The sequence below is a fragment of the Gouania willdenowi genome, chromosome 5 (assembly GCF_900634775.1).
Source record: "Gouania willdenowi chromosome 5, fGouWil2.1, whole genome shotgun sequence".
In the NCBI taxonomy this organism is placed as follows: Eukaryota; Metazoa; Chordata; class Actinopteri; order Blenniiformes; family Gobiesocidae; genus Gouania; species Gouania willdenowi.
In genome coordinates, this window is record NC_041048.1 from 1058804 (window position 1) to 1080226 (window position 21423).

General features: G+C 37.8%; 1 protein-coding gene across 1 annotated transcript; it reads right to left on the reverse strand.

Moving 5' to 3' along the window:
- Positions 1-305: 305 nt before the first annotated feature.
- Positions 306-20853, reverse strand: LOC114463991 (zinc finger protein 239-like). The gene is made up of 9 exons (XM_028447977.1): positions 20833-20853; positions 18941-19083; positions 18527-18592; positions 18365-18422; positions 16945-17114; positions 13705-13770; positions 13543-13600; positions 11748-11873; positions 306-2588 (listed from the first exon to the last, which is right to left on the reverse strand). Exons 2-9 carry the CDS (start codon positions 19025-19027, stop codon positions 1507-1509), a joined length of 1713 nt encoding a protein of 570 aa, XP_028303778.1. The 5' UTR covers positions 19028-19083; positions 20833-20853; the 3' UTR covers positions 306-1506.
- Positions 20854-21423: the final 570 nt, after the last annotated feature.

Below are 21423 nucleotides of genomic sequence, written 5' to 3' on the forward strand. Positions count from 1 at the left end.
TAAGGTGGAGTTAGATGATCTGCTTTCTTCCACAGAGAATGAAGCCTCCACATTGTTGTGCTACGTTTACAGTTGTAGATGTAACTGTGCTGGGATAGTATTCTACTGCAGTGATGAGTGGAAACAACATGAGGCAGGAAATAAAGATGTGTGAGTGAAAAGTGCATCACATCTCCATTTAGTCTCCTCAACCCACAAAGTGTTGGGATCATAGTGGAATGATTCAAACTGGGTTTACAGGAACCATTAAGACACACATTTACTGCTTTTAAATCCTCCATTAACGTCCACACACCACAAGTATGTTCAAAACTGGGAAAAAGACAAATTTATTAAAAATGGACAAAGATTTAGAATAAACATTTGTAAAACAATGAACTTTAAATTGCTGAAATAAATATTTGATCACAGATACAAATGTGTGTATTTCATCCACATTCACACCTCGACGATCACAGACACACTGCAGCTCAGTCTGTGATTTACACACAGTTACAGAATAATCCATATCACAGCTTAGAGTGTGTACATTACCCAACACTGGAACCATTTAGGACCAAAACAACCCAGTTCATCACATTTCACTGTTTTATACACACTAACATTTGTTTATTTTAATTATTCAGATTAAAAAATAACAACAAAAAAAGATACAAAATTTGAAATATTTAAATGTAAACGAGTGAAACTAAAAGAATGAAGCTGCTTTAGCTTCATAAACGTATAATCTCAGCAGGAGATTCATGTTTCTGAAACAAAGGCTTTTAAATATGCATTTCTTTATTTTTATCCTTTAGCGTGTATTTAATAAAACAAGTTCCACATTTTGTAACATTTCTACACTTAAACACATTAAATGTCACAGAGTAAAGGTTACACTGCAGTGTGGATGTTCACATATTTCTTTACAATTTAATATGTTGTAAACATCTGGTGACAAACCTCACATTTGTAAGGTTTCCTCTGTGAGTGGTTGTGCCTGTGAGTCTTTAGAAGTTTCTTGGAACTACAAGTTTTACTACAAACATCCCATCCAGAGGGTTTATCTCTTGTGCAGAGGCATTCAGGACGCCATTGTCTGAGTCCCTCTATACCTTCTGCTCTGTCCTGTTCCTTTTACTTTTCTCCATAATGTGATCTTTCTTTTAATTTTTCCACTTTCTCGTGTGATACTCTCCCGTCCATCTCTGCTTTGAGTCATAACGTTTACCAACGGCAATACACAAACCTGATTGGTTTAGCTGTGTCACGTGGGAAGGAGAACTCGCATGTGATTGGTTTGAGCGTTTCTTTGTCGGCGAGAACGCTACTGTCAAGACTGTAATAGTTAAGCAGGCTAAATATAGAAAAACTACATTAAGTGTTATTGGTTCACATCCACATGGTGCCCCCTGCGGGTCCGGACTCGGTCCAGGGTCCACCGTTTGAGACCCCTGCTCTTTACTGAATTCTCGTGTCGATTCAGGTCACTATTTTTGGTAAATCTTTTCTCACACAAACACAGGGTTACTCCTGTGAGTGGGTTAACATGTGCACTTTCAGATTGCCCCTGCGAGAAAATCCTCTTTGACAAACATCACAACCAAAAGGTTTCTCTCCAGTGTGAATTTTAATGTGTCGATTCAGGTCAGACTTGGTATAAAATTCTTTCCCGCAAACATCACAAACATAGGGTTTCTCCCCTGTGTGGCTTAACATGTGCGTCTTCTGATTGGACTTGCGAGAAAATTGTCTCTGACAAACATCACAACCAAAAGGTTTCTCTCCAGTGTGAATTCTCACGTGTTCCTTCAGTTTATACTTGCGATTAAATCCTTTTTTACAAACATCACAACTATAGGGATTCTCTCCGGTGTGGATTCTCATGTGGATCTTCAGATTTGATTTATCGCTAAATTGTTTCCCACAAACATCACAAACACAGGGTTTCTGTCCTGTGTGAATTCTCATGTGTGCAAAAATACTGCTCTTATGAGTAAATAGTTTTCCACAAACATCACAACCAAAGGCTTTCTTTCCCGTGTGAGTTCTCATGTGATTAATCACTTCACCCTTGGAAATAAATATTTTCCGACAAACATCACATTCATACGGTTTCTCTCCTGTGTGAGTTCTTGTGTGGATCTTCATATCAGATCTGTTGCTATATCGTTTTTTACAAATGTCACAACCATAGGGTTTCTCCCCTGTGTGGATTCTCCTGTGTGCGAAAATACTCCTCTTATGAGTAAATCGTTTCCCACACAGGTCACAACCATAGGGTTTGTGTGTGTTGTGTGATGTTCCTCTGGTGTTGTTCTCAGATGTTTGAAAGTTCTCACAGCTCATGTCCATGTGTTCACTCTGAGCTTCAGACTGGGACAAAGGTTCCCTCCAATCCTCACTGTCTTCAGTGTCAGAGCAGTCTGTTTCCTCTCCATCAGTGTCTTGTTGTGTACAAGTGTTTGCTGCTTCTGGGCCTTCACTGATGTCTCCATTTGGTTCTACTTTCATGAGTTTAGCTGAGCTGCAGGTTGCAGGTTCTCCTTTGATGTTCTCCTCACTTTGTCTCCAGTGTAGCAGAGAACACTGAGCTTCCTCCTCTTCATCTTCACTCTTCACAGTAACAGCCGTGATATCCGTCTCCTGCTTTTCCTCCAGACTTTCCCACAGTTCTTCATCACAACCATGGAGTTTCTCCTGTGTGTGAACTATCATGTTTCTCACAAGACTTGTCTTTGGCTCAGATGTTTCACCATAAACATCACAACCAACTGGTTTCTCTCCCGTGTGACTGTTCATGTGTTTAGAAAGACCCGCCTTTTGATTAAACTTTTGACAACAAACATCACAACCATAGGGTTTTTCTCCTGTGTGAATTCTCATGTGTTTGGAAAGATTTGATTTACGGTTAAACTTTTGACTACAAACATCACAACCATAGGGTTTCTCTCCTGTGTGAATGATCATATGTTGATTCAGTAGAGACTTCTGATAAAATCCTTTTTCACAAACATCACAACTAAAGGGTTTCTCTCCTGTGTGGATTCTCATGTGTTGATTCAGTTCAGACTTGTGACAAAATCCTTTTTCACAAACATCACAACTAAAGGGTTTTTCTCCTGTGTGGCCCTTCATGTGTCTGGAATGATTTGATCTCTGAGTAAATCGCTTCCCACACACATCACAACCAAAGGCTTTTTCTCCTGTGTGGCTTCTCATGTGTGTAGAAAGACTAACCCGTTGATTAAACTTTTGACCACAAACATCACAACCATAGGGTTTCTTTTCGGTGTGAATTGTTGTGTGGACCTTCAGATTTGATTGTCTGCTAAATCGTTTCCCACACACATCACAACCAAAGGGTTTCTCTCCTGTGTGAATTCTCTTGTGTCTCTTCAGATGTGCTTTGTTGCCAAATTGTTTCCCACACACATCACAACCATGAAGTTTGTGTGAGTTGTTCTCAGATGTTTGAAAGTTCTCACAGCTCATGTCCATGTGTTCACTCTGAGCTTCAGACTGGGACAAAGGTTCCCTCCAATCCTCACTGTCTTCAGTGTCAGAGCAGTCTGTTTCCTCTCCATCAGTGTCTTGTTGTGTACAAGTGTTTGCTGCTTCTGGGCCTTCACTGATGTCTCCATTTGGTTCTACTTTCATGAGTTTAGCTGAGCTGCAGGTTGCAGGTTCTCCTTTGATGTTCTCCTCACTTTGTCTCCAGTGTAGCAGAGAACACTGAGCTTCCTCCTCTTCATCTTCACTCTTCACAGTAACAGCCGTGATATCCGTCTCCTGCTTTTCCTCCAGACTTTCCCACAGTTCTTCCTCTTCCTTCTGTATGTGGAGATGATCCTGGAGCTGTAGACCATCAGTGGATTCTCCTTTACAGGAAACAAAAAAAAGTTAGATTTTGTTGATATTGTGAATATTGAGAAATATCACATTTACACACTATTGATCAAAGTAAACAAACAAGCAAAAAGATGAAAATATCAGAACTTGTGCTAAATGTCATTATGAAATCTCCTGATATGACAGACTTTATCTTCTAGAATGTAAATATCTCTATGACACAAAACTAAACCCTCACCCACACGTTTTGGGACAATATTAAATATTTCCACCATATAAAATGAGTGGATTCACGTGTAGCTTTAACAAGTGAATCAAACACACATGGACACAAACTCGTGCTACATAATTTCACAGAATCCAGCAACACTGAAGCACATCCAAGGCCGCTACACCTGGCAACACAACCAGGTGTTAAAGTGTTTAGCAGCAGTTCTGGAAAGTCGTCGGACAAGTGTCATCGCCCTCCCACCCCCGTCATCCCCCTGGCAGGAAACAACATTTGTCTGGGAGGATGAGGGTCAAGCAAGCCTCACCATGTTAAGACCAGACAGTGAGCAGCTAGGTGATGCATGGGACTGGAAGATGTTGGAAGACTTGGGCCAGAAGCTCTACTTTTTTCAGATGTTACAGAAAATCACAACGTGTTGACAATGTTCATTTCTCTTCTTGCACTCGACAAAAGCAGTTGCATTCTCTGCTCCCTCTCCCACCCTTACCTGCTGCTTGTTTTGTCTTGTGAGTCTAAAAGGAGCCTCTCTCTACATCTCTATCCAAAAACCAAAATTATGGAATTGATCAGATAGTCCCTCAATGCAATCCACCAAATGTTTTTGACAAAAAGAACGGGCAGAGGTGAGCCCGCCTGTCAGGACGGAACGCTTGCTGCTGGATACGTGTTTGACTCCTGGTGGAAGGTCGTGTGTCTGTCCTTTCTGTCTGTTGAGTACATAGAAGATATCTACATGATAGGAATTATGGTAGCAGGTATGCTGCTGATTGGAGCTGGCAGCTTTCTGATATACACAGTTGTTTGGGGCAGACTGCCAGTCATTGTGATGGATTGTGCAGGGCTCTTAACTCACTCAGTACCAGCTGTATTTGAGCATTTTGACTATTTTTAAAGACCCACAGAATATTTTGTACTATGTCAATCTGAATTCTGACACCAGATTCTGAAAGATTAAAGTCTCTAATTTCATCAGAAATTGTTCTTCTGTAATCATCAGTTGAATAGAGGAAAGTTTCACACACATCACCAGTTTGTGACAAAAAGCTGAGAAAAACGGCTTTTTCTGAAAAAATCTATTAGTGACTTTGAAGCTATTTTTTAAATTTGCTTTAGTGAAACGTCATCATTGTTTCCTTCTATAAAATTATAAAAACTCTGAGAACAGGCTTTTGATGGCAGAATTATTATTATTTTGTGTAACACTTTAGTTTAGGGAACACCTACTAACCATTAATTAGTTGCTCATTAGCATGCAAATTAGTAACATATTGACTCTTATATAGTTATTAAGTACTTATTAATGCCTTATTCTGCATGGCCTTATTATACAACCAGTCATTAACTAAGAGTTTTTCCTCAATAACCTGAGAATTATTACTTATTAATAGTAAGTAAGGAAGTTATATATGAAAAACAAGCTCAACATGCTAAGGTTAGGATTAGGATTAAAGTTAACCCGAATCCTAAATTTAACCCTAACCCTGTTTGGACTGCGAGACTGCCATTAAGTGTATAATAAGGCATTAATAAAAATAAGGCATTAATAAGTACTTACTGATGACTAATTAAGAGACAATATGTTATTAATGCTAATAAGCAACTAATTCATGGTTAATAGGTGTTCCCCAAACTAAAGTGTGACCTTAGTTAAATATCTATGTCAGCATTGAATGGATTTCTTACTGTATTTTGGCGTTCCTCCAAGTCTCTCCTCCCCCGTAAATCACACAGATGTAACTTCCTCTTCCACGCAGAGATTAACAGTTTAGTTGATAGTTTAATCTCACGATCGCAGAATATTCAATAATCCACTCATCCACACATGTTGTTAGTATGTGGTGCTGTGTGCTGCTGGTCGTAGCTGATGGACTATGATACCAGGACAGATGTTCAGCTGTGGTTCTCTCAGGACAGGGGTCTGCAACCTGTGACTCTGGGGCCTAATGTGGCCCTTTGACTCTTATACAATGGCTCCCTATAACTTTAAAAAAACTATTGAAATAAATAGTTAATTTTTTTTACAGAGGCTATTAATGACAAATAAAATCATGATATAACAATTTATTAACCTAAAATAAATCACGTTGTACAATGACTCAGCACTTTGCTACTTCACCTCCTACAACATCTACAGACCATCAACTTTCCTGCACCTGTGACTAACCTTAAGTTTTAAATCCCTGGTAAGAAACTAAACCAACAAAAACACTATTTCTGGAAGAAAATACAGATTTTAATTGTGTGGGAACAGATTCATTTAACCACCAATGTACAAAATGTGTAAACCAACACCAATGTCTAAAATAAATTACCTGTTACTTCAGCCACTGATTGTTGCAGAAAAACTTAATATTGACACTAAAACATTTAGCAAAAATATCTCGAGTCATTGTCAATCTTTACTTCATACAAAACTACGGTACGTTAGTTAAGTCAACTATTAATTGACGTGATAATACGTCAATGGCACTGAATGAGTTAATACTCAGACTAATGTGATGAACAAACTCAAAAGTAAGCTACTTTGGAACATTTACACAGAATTTTAAACCAATATGGAGAAATTAAATGTGAGATAATACTGCTGAGGACCAGGACTCAAAGCTACCGAAAATGTGCTAGCCTGAATCGAAAACAAATTGCTTATCATCATTGGCTCCCACAGCCAGCCGCCCAAGGCTGTCTCTTACTCACCAAGATGTTTGTGTAGACATGACGTTCCATCCCCCTCTCCTCATCTACCCCTACACCACCTAGACCAGACCTACCCAAGTTAGTCACACGTCATCTGACTGGATCAAAATGAAGTGAAGGGATTATATTTAAACGCCTTCGTTGGTCCTCCGTTTTTGTTGTGACTGTTTGTTTCTGGTGCGTGTACGCTGATGAGGTTTTTCTGAGTTTTACACCATGATCCCCAACAGGGAACTCAGTTTAGGACCTGCCTTTTCCCCTCTCCACTTTCATCAAAAAAATATTTGTTTCTGGCTCGTTTCATTCTTTTGTAATCAGCTGTTGAATTGAGCAAGTTTTACACAAATCTTCAGTTTCAGAGCAAAAAGCTGAGAAAAAAAGCCTTTTTGTAAAAAAAAAAACCCTGTCATTGACTTTAAAGCTATTTTTTGCTTTAGTGACAACTCTAACATCTGAACATTGCTTCCTTATATAAAACAAACAAAAAAAGACTGAGACCAGGCTTTTGATGGCAAAACTATTATGATTTGAAATGACGAGTTATCTCGTCAATGGCACTGAGTGAGTTAATGTTTCACTTCTTATTTATTTACTCTTGTAGTGGATCAAACTGACTTTACGTTGCAAACAGTGTTAAAATAGTTGGACATTATTCTGATATCTGTCAGAGTTGGTAACGAGCTGCGGCTGCAGCGACGCACGCACTCTATGGGAGGTGGATCGCTTCTATATTCATGCGCATCAGTCCAACGAACGCGTACCCTGCACCTGCACGTCTAATCTACATTTCCCCATAGACTTAGAATGGATAGATGGGAACAATGCACAAGTCACGTCTGCATGTGTGTTTGTAGACGTGTTAAGACGTCTGAAAACGCTTTAATGTACACACACATTAAAGCGTTTGTACACATACGCCACATCTGGATGTACACCTAACAAACATAATGATATCAGTCACATGTAGACACAGGTGTGTAGTGAGTGAAGCTATAGTGATCAGGTACCACACAGGACGTTGGCTGGAATCCTCTTGGTCTGGAACAAAGCTTTTATTTCCAGTTTCTGGGAAACAGTAAATATATTCATCAGTTAATGATGAACGTGAACAGCTGTAGAAATATGTAGGTTAGAGAAGTCTGCAGTAAACATGGTCATAGATCTGTGATGTTACCTCCTCAGGTTCTCTGTCAGTCTGCTTTGCCTCCTGGTTTTGCTGAGTCATGATCTCCTTTATCAACTGCAATTATTCACAGAGAAGAAGATTTAAACTAAAGGTCAACATGGAATCAAAAGATCACTGTACACATGTCAGGATAGATCAGCATAGATCTATATGAACAGGAACGTGTGTAGCATAGATCTATATGAACAGGAACGTACGTAACATAGATCAATATGAACAATAACACATATCTTGTATGGATCTATATGAACAGTAGCACATATCTAGTATAGATCTATATGAACATTAACACATATCTAGTATAGATCTATATGAACAGTAGCACATATCTAGTATAGATCTATATGAACAGTCGCGCACATATCTAGTATAGATCTATATGAACAGTAACACATATCTAGTATAGATCTATATGAACATTAACATATCCAGTATAGATCTATATAAACAGTAGCACATATCTAGTATAGATCTATATGAACAGTAGCACATATCTAGTATAGATCTATATGAACACTAACACATATCTAGTATAGATCTATAGCTGCTACATCTAGCTAACACACATGCTAGCTCAGAGTTAGCTCCAGCTCCTGTCCGGTGGAAAAGGCCTAAGTGGCGCTGAGCTGGTGTTACGGTTCAACTGGTGACCGTGTTACCCTGAGGCTGGGCTGAGTGGAACAGTCAGTGTTAGGAAGATAAAAACGGTGCAGATGTTCTCCTAAAGGAGGTTTGACCGACAATAATCAGCTTTAAAGACGGAGAACAGATTCTTACCTTCTACTCCTTGTTCTTCTTCTTCTCCTTCTGTATTTCCGGGCTGAGTTAGGGTAACCCAGAGCCGTATATATATATAGAGAGAGTCGCTTCAACTCCTTTCACTCCAATGGTTTGTTTTTTTTACAGTAATGGCGGCTCATGGAGCCTCAATAGTTCCCGGAAGTGATCAGTTTACTATTGTAGCCAATAGAGCTCGAGCGGATTAGACTGTTTGTGAGGCACTTTTGAACGTTATTATTATCAGTGTATCTAAACCCATTAACGCGTGCATTAAGGAATGTTAGTTAATTATCCCCTGCTAAACTAGTACATTTATGTCTTTATTTTGATTTTTTTTATTATCATTTTGTTTTTTCATTATGAGATATACTACTGTTTTCATGTTCAAAAAAAAGAAAAAAATTCTTCTTAGAAAATTAAGGGATCATAAGTAGATACGTTGACTCAGTTTTACCTACACACATAGGCTACATATCTTCTTTTTTTAATCAAACAATAAGCTTTTCAATTGTTATTTGTGGGAAAAGTGCAAATTAAATTGAATACAATCGCCTCACAGATTCTTTTATTGTTATAATCCTGATTTTTATATATAAAACATTTTTTTAGATTGCTCCTGCTGACTAATGCTAACCTCTCCTCTCTGGTTTGGTTTGAAGCCAAACATTTTCACTCTTATCAGAACGATTGGAGCATCCTCATACAGCACAGCAAACTGCATGACAAGTTTCTAATGTTTCTGACATTTATTTAATGAATCCATCTTGGTACTTAAGAGCATAGTAAAAAAAAAAAAATCCAATGTCTGTTTTTTTATATGTATGAACATAATAAATATGTTTTGTGTTCTGTCTGGATATGGTGTTTTTAAATTACCTTTTTTAAAAAAAAAAAAAAACATAGATTTTTAACTTTGCACTTATATGTCCATCCATCCATTTTCATACCCGCTTATTCCCGTTTAACAGGGTCACGGGGGTCTGCCGGTGCCAATCTCCGGCTCTCATGGGGCACTGGGTGGGGGTACACCCTGGACAGACAGACAACCATTCACTTTCTCATTCTGTCCTATGGGCAATTTAGAGACTCCAATCAACCTTACAGTCATGTTTTTGGATTGTGGGAGGAAGCCGAGGTACCCGGAGGAAACCCACGCAGCACGGGGAGAACATGCAAACTCCACACAGAAAGGACCCAAGTCCACCCCAGGGCTTGAACCCAGGACCTTCTTGCTGTGGGGTGGACGTGCTAACCACTAAGCCACCGTGCGTCCGCACTTATATGTACCAAGATAAATTAATTAAATGTCTAACAAAATTAGAAACATTAGCTTGTCATGCAGTTTGCTGTGCTATATGGGGATGCTCCAATCGTTCTGATAAAGGAAGTAAAATGTTTGGCTTCAAAACGAACCAGGGAAGAGAAAGAAATGATCAGCCAAAGTCAGCAGAGAGATCTAAAAATAAAAAAATCAGGAGTATAACAAAAACCTCCATGAGGTGATCATATTCAAACACTTCATTTGCACTTTTTCCAAAAACAACACAATTGAAAAGCTTATTGTTTGATTAAAAAAAAAAAAGATATGTAGCCTATGTGAGTAGATAAAACTGTGAAGTAAACGCTGTGTATTTACGACTGATCTCTTCATTTTCTAAGAAGAATTAAAAAAAAAATTTTTTGAACATGAAAACAACTGCAGTGTATCTTAATGAAAAAAAAAATTGTAATAAAAAATGAAAAAAAAAATAAAACATACTAGTTTAGCAGGGGATAATTAACTAACATGCCTTAAGGCATGCGTTAATGGGTTTAGATACACTGATAATATTGTCTTACTGTTCAAAAGTGCATCACAAACTGTCTAATCCGCTCGAGCTATATTGGCTACAATAGTAAACTTATCACTTCCTGGAACTATTGAGGCTCCATGAGCCGCCATTGCTGTAAAAAACCGAACCATTTGAGTGGACGGAGTTGACGCTAACCCTCGCCGGAAATACAGTTAGATCCTCTATATGTTCCAGTGTCCTGTAGAAACTGCAGCACAACCTTTGAGATCATCTGTTGGTTCTAATTGTGACCAAATTCAGTAAAAAGAGTAAAAACCTAAACTCCTAATCTCGACATGTTGTAAATAGATGCTGCCTTTCTGTGCTGTAATAATTTTATTCTAGAAACACATGTTGAACTGTTTCACACTGTCCACACACACATAACTCTAGGGTGACCATATTTATATTTATAATATAGAGACACTTGGACCAACCTCTTCACACTCAACGTTTTCCTAAATCTACTTTGTAATGACAAAATACAATAAAGTAGACAAATAAGTTATGTTAAAATTTGAAAATGACTGAAGTCAATCACCTTTATTATGATTATTGACGTGTCGATTCAGGTCAGGATTGCGACAAAATCCTTTACTACAAACATCACAACCATAAGGTTACTCTACCGTGTGAATTATCATGTGTCGGCCCAGCTCACACTTGCGACAAAATCCTTTACCACAAACATCACAACCAAAGGGTTTCTCTCCTGTGTGAATTCTGATGTGGACGTTTAAATTTGTTCTGTTGCGAAATCGTTTCCCACACACATCACAGCCAAAGCATTTCTCTCCCGTATGGATTCTCACGTGGTTATACAGATTTGTTCTTTTGCTAAATTGTTTACCACAAAAATCACATTCAAATGGTTTCTCTCCTTTGTGAATTCTCGTGTGGATCTTCAGATGTGCTCTGTTGCTAAATCGTTTCCCACACAAGTCACAACCATAGCATTTCTTTCTGTTGTGTTCCCTCCAATCCTCACTGTCTTCAGTGTCAGAGCAGTCTGTTTCCTCTCCATCAGTGTCTTGTTGTGTACAAGTGTTTGCTGCTTCTGGGCCTTCACTGATGTCTCCATTTGGTTCTACTTTCATGAGTTTAGCTGAGCTGCAGGTTGCAGGTTCTCCTTTGATGTTCTCCTCACTTTGTCTCCAGTGTAGCAGAGAACACTGAGCTTCCTCCTCTTCATCTTCACTCTTCACAGTAACAGCCGTGATATCCGTCTCCTGCTTTTCCTCCAGACTTTCCCACAGTTCTTCCTCTTCCTTCTTTATGTGGAGATGATCCTGGAGCTTCAGACCATCAGTAGATTCTCCTTTAGAGGAAAGAAAAAAGTTTGTTTGATTTTGTTGCCATCGTGAATATTGGGAAATATCACATTTACACACTATTGATCAAAGTAAACAGATGAGCAAAAAACTGAAATGTCAGAACTAAATGTCGCTATAAAATCTTGTGATATGACAGACTTCACCTTTAGAATGTAAATATCTCTATGACACAAACTAAACCCTCACCCACACGTTTTGGGAAAATATCAAATATTTATAACGAGTGGATTCATGAGCAGCTTTAGAAAGTGTAGCAAAACTAGATAAACATCAAATCTACGTAATCTCGCAGGATTTCAGCGCATGTTTAACGTGGAGAAAAGATAATTTACTCCAGCACAAATGGTGCATGGGTCCCACACACACACGGCTACAAAGAAGAAGAAACCCCAGCGGTGGTTAAAGATGACTCATCTGCAGAAAACTCAGTAAGTTGATCACTGTAGTGTTGGCCCACAGCACAGTATGAACAGCTGAAGAGCAAAGATTTGAACAATGTTGTGTTAGAAGTAGGAATGTCAGGGTATTGACGATATTGCGATACTGTGGTATGTAAAGTCCCTCGATATCCTCGTATTTATGTCACGGTATGAAATTATAAGCCAATGTGCTTCAAATTAAGTTTTTTGGTTAGCTGTAGCGGATATTTTTAGAGTCCACTACAAGTACCATAATGCATTGTGGCATCGTCATAGGTTACAGGCAGTTGAGCCAATGGCGTGCGACAGTGTGAGGTCAGAGGTTAAAGGAAACATGGTGGATGGTGGGAGCCAGCACAGCGATGTAGACATGGAGGAATTTATAAAACCTGTGCCTGATGCAGTGACTACAAGTCAGAGGAAACGTTTTGGTTTCACCACATCAACAAAACCATAACGGAGAAAAGGTGGACAATATGTAAACACTGCTAGTGTTATTATTCGTAGATGTCCGAAATAGTGGATTTGCTTTATTTGGCAAATAAAACATGTAAAAAAATAAAATAATAATAATATATATATTATATAAATATGATATTATTTTTGTAATCATTGGGTGTAATAATCAAAATCAAAATTTGATTAATTGAGCAGCCCTAGTGTTTGTGTGTGTGTGTGTTATCCCACTGTAAAATAAAAACACCAAGTAAACTACAAACTCAGCTACAAACTTATTATGTATCTATGTTGAATTGTTTTATGTTATATAAATAAATAAATGTTAACAACAAAGTTACTTCTAGTCCTAACCTCCAATGTTGACCTCAAATTAATCAAAACACAGAATGATGAAGTTTGCACTACTTTGATTTCTTTGTTTTTTAATTATTATTTTATTTATTGTTACTAGGCTGTTTCTGTACCTTTAAGAGCCTTCCTGACTCAATTTGAATTTTGGTACTTTATCTAAAAATTCTGTATGTGTTTGTAGGCAGTATTCAGTTTATTTGTAAAAGTATGACAATACATAAAGTCAAAATGGTGAACAGACAATGTTTTAATGGTCATCATTCTTGTTATTGTTAGCATTGCTGTTAACTGTGCGCTCTCCTACAATAATTATCATACCGTGAGGTTAATACCGTGATTATACCAAACCGTGAAATTTCTTTATCATTACGTCCCTAGTTATGTCATTTCAGATTCATTTCAAAATAAAAGTCAACTTAATTACCACACAGGACGTTGGCTGGAATCCTCTTGGTCTGGAACAAAGCTATTATTTCCAGTTTCTGGGAAACAGTAAATATATTTAATCAGTTAATGATGAGCAGCTGTAGAAATATGTAGGTTAGAGAAGTCTTCAGTAAACATGGTCATAGATCTGTGATGTTACCTCCTCAGGTTCTCTGTCAGTCTGCTTTGCCTCCTGGTTTTGCTGAGTCATGATCTCCTTTATCAACTGCAATTATTCACAGAGAAGAAGATTTAAACTAAAGGTCAACATGGAATCAAAAGATCACTGTACACATGTCAGGATAGATCAGCATAGATCTATATGAACAGAAAGGTACGTAGTATAGATCTATATGAACAGGAAGTAATCACTGGTAAAGAAACCCAATAAAACAATAATCAGGAATAAATATGTTGTCCCTGGTAAAGATAGTAAAGAAAAACTAAGATAAATCTATCAGTCTTTGGGACTCCAGAGAACCTCAGTGAGAACCATTATCCATAAATGGCCAAAACACGGAACAGTGGTGAACTTTCCCAGGAGAGGCCGGCTGACCAAAAATACCCCAAGAGCACAGCGACGACTCATCAAGAGGTGACAAAGACTAAGGATGTCCTGATCTGATCTCGTGGTTTCAGACTCGATCGGAATCAGACGTTATCTCCCGATCAGGACTCTGATATATATGTATATTTATTATCATTATAGGGGTGGGCGGTATACCGATTCATACCAAATGCCGCTATACAGTAGTCCCTCGTTTATCACAGGGGTTACGTTCTAAAAATAACCTGCAATAGGCAAAATCAGCAAAATAGTCTGCTTATTGATTTACAGTTATATTATTATACATGTTTTAAGGCTGTAAAACCCTCACCACACACTTTATACACTTTTCTCAAACATGAATGAACATTTCTCTCTTATTTAAACTCTCAAAGTTCAAATCTTTATAGATTTTAAAACATAAACCTGTTTTCAAACATACAGCACTACAGAGTCACTGTTAGTGATCAGACATTGATGCTGAACACATTCAGAGTCTTTGTTGATGATGACGTCACGTTAACACAGACACTGGTCTGTTCATCCATTAAACCATGGAGTAGAAGCTGTGTGTGACCACCTGGAGCTGTAGGACACGCCCTTTAGAACCAGGACCGGACTAAGAACGATCACTACAACATCTGTTCTGTTTGGAAGAGACCAAACGTATCGTTAGCCTCTCTGCTAACTAGCCTGATGCTAGTGTTTGAGGGTGTGTTTGTCTGCTCTGCACAAGTGTTTGTTTGCGTGTGCGTACGTGTTTGTGTGATTTGCACGTGTATGTATATGTGTGAGAATAAACCATCCTAAGTTAATCTACTGCAGTATTTCCTTTATCAAACGCTAACAGCAGGACGTGCAGGTGTGTTCTAAAACACTCAAAGTTTACAGTAAAGAAACATGTTTCCATGCACAATGACATTTCTATTTTGCTCACCACACTGGATGCCACAAAAAGCAAACAAACAAAAGAAATAAATAAAGAGAAAAGTATAGTAACAATAATTATAATAATTTTAAAAGTAATAAAGATAAATATGTACAAGGTAGAAAAGTCAAATATAAAGTGTGCATTGTCTATAGTGAATCAACCTCTATCTACAGACCTCACACACTTTATTTAATAAACAGCTAATATTTTACATGTTCTAAATAGGGATGTAACGATTCACTCAACTCCCGATAGGATTCGATTCACGATACGATTCTGTCACGATTTATTTTACAAAATGGGACTGTATATAAATGACTGAAAAATATTTCTTTATGTTTTTTGGGAAAATACTATACTATTTTTCATTGTCAAAAGAAGCCCTTGATAAACTATTCAAAACAATGCAATTTAACTAAATATAAATCTTGAATGAAATAAATAAAGGAATAATACAAATGAAGAAGAAGCTTATTATTTAAATTCTGGTTCTATAGTAAACAATACAAAACTGCATAATAGTTATTTTTCTTTTTAAAAGTGCGACTGAAAATGTATTTTGTGCCTTAACAATTGGACTTAATTTTTATTTTGTTTTTACTGTATTTAAGTCAGATATTTGTTTGGACCAGCAGAGGGCGTTGGTAACCCAGTGGTCGGTTGACATGCAGATATCTTGCAGTGAAGAAGAGATGCTAAGCTAGCAGACAGAGCTAATAGAAAAACGTGACTTTTACAGATATTCAAGTAATATTACAGATATTCTTTCGGTGCTAAAGGGGTAATGAATCATTTATGAACATGTTTAAGAGTAGAAGGCGGCCAGAAAGAAAGTATTAGCAGATTTCGCTCGCCGCCTACACTTGTGGATAGCGCCCTCTGCTGGTTAAAAAAGTACTGCGATTTAATTTTCACAGCATCGATGTGAACCTTGATACCTATGAATCCATTTTTAACTGCCTTACGATTAATCGTTACATCCCCAGTTCTAAACCTACAAAACCAACAAAATGAATTTATCATACTTTTCATCATAAAAACATACATTTTAATGTGTGAAACTAAATGATTAGATTAAACATTAAGAGTTCCTAAAAGCTCATTACTGGCCTTACTTTACAGCACTGTGGTACTTTTATTTGGGTATTTTAAGATGAGGCACTATTCATTTTTATATTAGACATTTTTTTATTTAATATTATTTAATTTTACACTAAAGTCTAAAGTGAATTTTCTTTTAATTTATTGATTGATTAAACTACGTCACAGAAGTGTCTGTTTAGGGTTGAATGTTAAAATAAGATGAATAAAATAAATAAGAAACATCCTGGATCTGTTTTTTTGCTCTTCTTTATATTTTTAATGTATTATAGAAATATGCCTTTTCTCTCTTGATTTGCTGTGTAACTGTTGTGTCTAACGCTGTTATGGAGACTTCTGCTGGGACGTCCGTCACTACACTCTACGACAGAGGGTACCTGAGTGCCCCTCGACTTTAGTCGAACAGCCAATAGTAATGCCAAAAACAGCTCATGGAGCACACGTGTTTGCAGAAAGATCTCTGATTGGCTGAAGTCCAGCGTCACGCTCCTGTATTTATAGATGTCATTTTACAGCCAGCAAAAGTTAAATAGCTTCACTGTCCACCCAGAAAACTTTGATGACTATAATCAAAGATGATTATGGATGATGCCAAAAAAAAGTTACAAATTGCAGCTTTAAGTGCAAAAAAAGCAAGAAATCAGGAACACTTTCACACCACTGTAAATGAACAGTAGAGCTTAACTGTATGATATCATTAATAACCATGGTGTAAAGTTAGCCAAAAGATTTTCATTTCAATGATCTCCAGTTTGATATGCATTAGTCTACACTTCTATATCTACACTGTACACTATAAACTACAAAGCACCACTACTCACAGTCTCAGGGTCATCAGTCTCAGCAGCATCTCTCAGTATCTTCTGGTTTCTATTTGAACGACGTTTGTAGCGTGACGTGCCCGTATCTTCTGGTGACCTTTGCTGACCTGTCATTTTAACAGATGGAACCCAATCTGGGTCATTGTTTTGATAAAGGTCAGACCTCTTACCTGAAATACAATGAGAAGTACAGCACATTTCAGCTCTTTTAACAGTCAAAAAATCGTCAAATCTCGTGCTACATAATTTCACAGAATCCAGCAACACTGAAGCACATCCAAGGCCGCTACACCTGGCAACACAACCAGGTGTTAAAGTGTTTAGCAGCAGTTCTGGAAAGTCGTCGGACAAGTGTCATCGCCCTCCCACCCCCGTCATCCCCCTGGCAGGAAACAACATTTGTCTGGGAGGGCGAGGGTCAAGCAAGCCTCACCATGTTAAGACCAGACAGTGAGCAGCTAGGTGATGCATGGGACTGGAAGATGTTGGAAGACTTGGGCCAGAAGCTCTACTTTTTTCAGATGTTACAGAAAATCACAACATTTTGACAATGTGTGTAGAGACTTATTAAAGTGTAGATATTAGTTCTCATGTGTTTATCACTGCAGTGTTGCTCACAGCACATTATGAACAGGTGAAGAGCAAATATTTGAACAACGTTGTGTTACTGTGGGTTTCCACTGGATACATCTCCACTGCTCCACGGCACAGATCCAGTTTTGTCCGCTGTCTGGTAATCCCCACCGGTTGTGTTTTGAGTGCTCCACGGTGCACTCTGAACAACTGTGATGTCACGAGACAGAGCAGTTCTCACGATATTTATATAATTGCTCGAGAACACAGTTAAATGTATTTGTTATAAACGCAACAATAAACAGGTCAGTGTTCCTAATAAAGGAGAACATGAAGGTTGGACTCTTTTTTATCAACAGAGAAGAGATAAAACTGTAAAACCAGTAAAACATGAACTAAATCAAAGTTTCTGCAGTTTACAGTGAGTTACAGTATGAGAGGAAACAATGTAGTGAATGTGATTTTGTTTTTACACATTATGACGTTTTGGTGATGTAGTTACTTGAAATATAATCTGGTGTTTTATTTTGAAAAGTAACCTGATATTTTATTGTGGAGTACGTGCTTAATTTCCTGTTTAGCTTCATTTGCTCTGTGCTGATTGATGTGTTGTGGTCCAGTGTCCACCACAAATAGAAGTCCTGTGTATATCTGGTGAAGGACACTGGACTACCACATCTGTGAAGGAGCAGACACGCACCACAGTGGACCTGGTGGAGATGAATACATAGACTAAAGTAGAAACCTATCAGCTCTGGTGACGTAATGCAGTGGAGACGCATCCAGTGGAAATTGGGGGTTAGAAGTAATTTTACATTCATTTCAAAATAAAAGTCAACTTAATTACCACACAGGACGTTGGCTGGAATCCTCTTGGTCTGGAACAAAGCTTTTATTTCCAGTTTCTGGGAAACAGTAAATATATTTAATCAGTTAATGATGAACAGCTGTAGAAATATGTAGGTTAGAGAAGTCTGCAGTAAACATGGTCATAGATCTGTGATGTTACCTCCTCAGGTTCTCTGTCAGTCTGCTTTGCCTCCTGGTTTTGCTGAGTCATGATCTCCTTTATCAACTGCAATTATTCACAGAGAAGAAGATTTAAACTAAAGGTCAACATGGAATCAAAAGATCACTGTACACATGTCAGGATAGATCAGCATAGATCTATATGAACAGAAACGTGTGTAGCATAGATCTATATGAACAGGAACGTGTGTAGCATAGATTTATATTAACAGTAGCGCATATATCTAGTTTAGATCTATATGAACAGTAGAGCTTAACTGTATGATATCATGAATACCCAAGGTGTAAAATTAGCCAAAATATTTTTATTTCAAGGACCTCCAGTTTGATATGCATTAGTCTACATTTCTATATCTACACTGTACACTATAAACTACAAAGCACCACTACTCACAGTCTCAGGGTCATCAGCAGCATCTTTCAGTATCTTCTGGTTTCTATTTGAATGAGGTTTGTAGCGTGACGTCCCTGTTTCTGTCATTCTAACAGATGGAACCCAGTCTGGGTCGTTCTTTCGATAAAGGTCAGTCCTTCTACCTGCAATACAATGAGAAATACAGCTCTACATTTTAGCTCTACATTTTTACAACTGTGTTGCTACTGTAGCAGGCTATAAAATGTGATTATATTAAGTCAATTAACCTTTTCACACACTCCGAAATCTTGCTCTTGTCTAGTTCCCGTGCATGAGGTCAAAGTTTAAAAGGGAAAAACTCTCCATGACTGACAGTGTAGGTAGTGATTCTGACAGATTTAGATCATTAGAGTTGATTCCTTGATAGATTTTTTGCGGAACTGTAGTATCGGTCTCCAAGGTACAAATGCCGAGCTAGCTGCTATTGCTAATGCTGCACACGAGTTGAAAATTCTGGTTTTTACGGCTTTTCAAACAGTAACCAATCAGCTGATCAGTGTGGTTTCACTCTTATGCACTTCCTTCAAATTTGTAAATGTAATTAAAATAATAGCTTAATAAAAACAAGAAGACAGTCATCAACATCCCCTATCAAAAAAAAAAAAGGGCAATAACTCCGGAAAAAATAATTGCGCGATTCTAATTTTCGAACTCCATTAAGTTATTGATAACCTGAAGCCACACACTGAATTTAGTTATCCTATCTTAAACAGTTTCTGAGAAAAGCTGTTCACTTTAAATCGGACGGACACACGGACGGAGCTCAAACCTATATCCCCATTCCACACTTTGTAGTGGAGGACAATTATGATGCATTTTATTTATAAGCGCTTTTAAAAAAAACTCAAAGAAACTTTACAGTTGTTAAAACAACTACACAAGTAAAAAAATAAACTAGTAAATAGTTAAAAGTTCATAGAAGGAAAGTGGAAGCAGAGGAGGTCTGTCACTGATTCTGTTTCTAAAGTGTTCAGATATGTGCATCATTCCAAGGTAGAGTCTGAATTCTGCTGTAGACCCAGGTAGTCTGTGTTTTCATCTGCCAGGGGTCACCTGTGTGGAAGCGAGAGGACTGCCCTTGCTTCCATACTGTTGCTGAGCTGCTTTCATCGGTTTTTAAAAGTGCTCGAATGGAAAACCCTGGTCAGTCCTGGAGTCTGAATGTGTGTAAAATTAATAATAAACACTAACGATCTATGGAAGAACATTACAAACACTGTTGGGTTGGAAATAACAGAGTGACCTATGACCCCACAGGTCGCTGCAGTTCGACAGTGAAAAGGCTTAGAATGCTACATTCAGTAGCTTGATATGAATTATATTATTATCATCACACTAGAACATGCGTTTAGCGCCGATGCTATCAACAGTTCACTTACCTGACACAAAATGGGCCGAACAAATTCGGATATTGTTCAGATTTTTGCCTCGTAGATCCTGGTTTAGCTTCTCTAGCCACAAACGCCTCCTTTCCTCTGATAACTGTTGACATTCTTCTCCCTGATTGGTTATAACTTTAGGCAGTCTATAAAACTCTAAATCTTTCTCACGGTCAGACCGATTGGTACAGCCAAAAACACGGCAGTAGTTCACCATTTCCTCTCGTTCGACGTCCGGGAACTGCTTGAGTGCGTGCGCTTTGTTTACCTCCAAAATGGCGACTTCCGGTTTGATGACGTTCCGAGAAAACCCACATTAGAAGTCCTTGTGCTGTTATACAGTGGTGTTACGGTTCAACTGGTGACCGTGTTACCCTGAGGCTGGGCTGAGTGGAACGGTCAGTGTTAGGAAGATAAAAACGGTGCAGATGTTCTCCTAAAGGAGGTTTGACCGACAATAATCAGCTTTAAAGACGGAGAACAGATTCTCACCTTCTCCTTCTAGTTCTTCTTCTACAGATTTTTTCTTCTTCTACGTTTTATATAATGTCGGGTAGAAACTAGCGTTACAGGTGCATTACCGCCTCCTACTGTACTGGAGTGTGAACCAGAGAATTACTTTCCTTAATCTATAAAAACCCTAAATTATTTTCAATAACTTGGTTTCTTTTAAAAACGTAAACAGTGTTTTATATTTCACTTCCTCAATGTTAAACAGATTCTTAAGATTAAAAACTTTCATCCCATAATTCTTTAATAATTTTTCTGAACTTCAGTCAGTGACACATAACATGTTCAACAGTTGAATGCAGTATTTATTTATTTATTTTTTATGACATTATTCAAAGAACACAAACAATAATAACAAAACAAATACCAATGAAGAAGAAGAAAAAGAAAAATAGAAAACATTCAAAATGTGCAGGAAGATGCAGAAAAACCACAGGGGCTTATTTCAAAGTTTAAAATGACAAGCATTGATAATCAGATTAAAAAAAACATTAAGAACTTCTACTGTTAATAATGAGAAGATTTCAAGAATATATTTGTAGTTTCTATTGTTACCAACATTATCAGTTAGTT

Coding starts and splice junctions, on each gene's coding strand:
- LOC114463991 (XM_028447977.1), bottom strand. CDS start 19,027: ATGACAGAAACAGGGACGTCACGCTACAAACCTCATTCAAATAGAAAC. Junction 18,593..18,940: donor CTGCTGATGACCCTGAGACT/GTGAGTAGTGGT, acceptor GAATAATTGCAG/TTGATAAAGGAGATCATGAC. Junction 11,874..13,542: donor TCCAGCCAACGTCCTGTGTG/GTAATTAAGTTG, acceptor TTTCCTCTAAAG/GAGAATCTACTGATGGTCTG.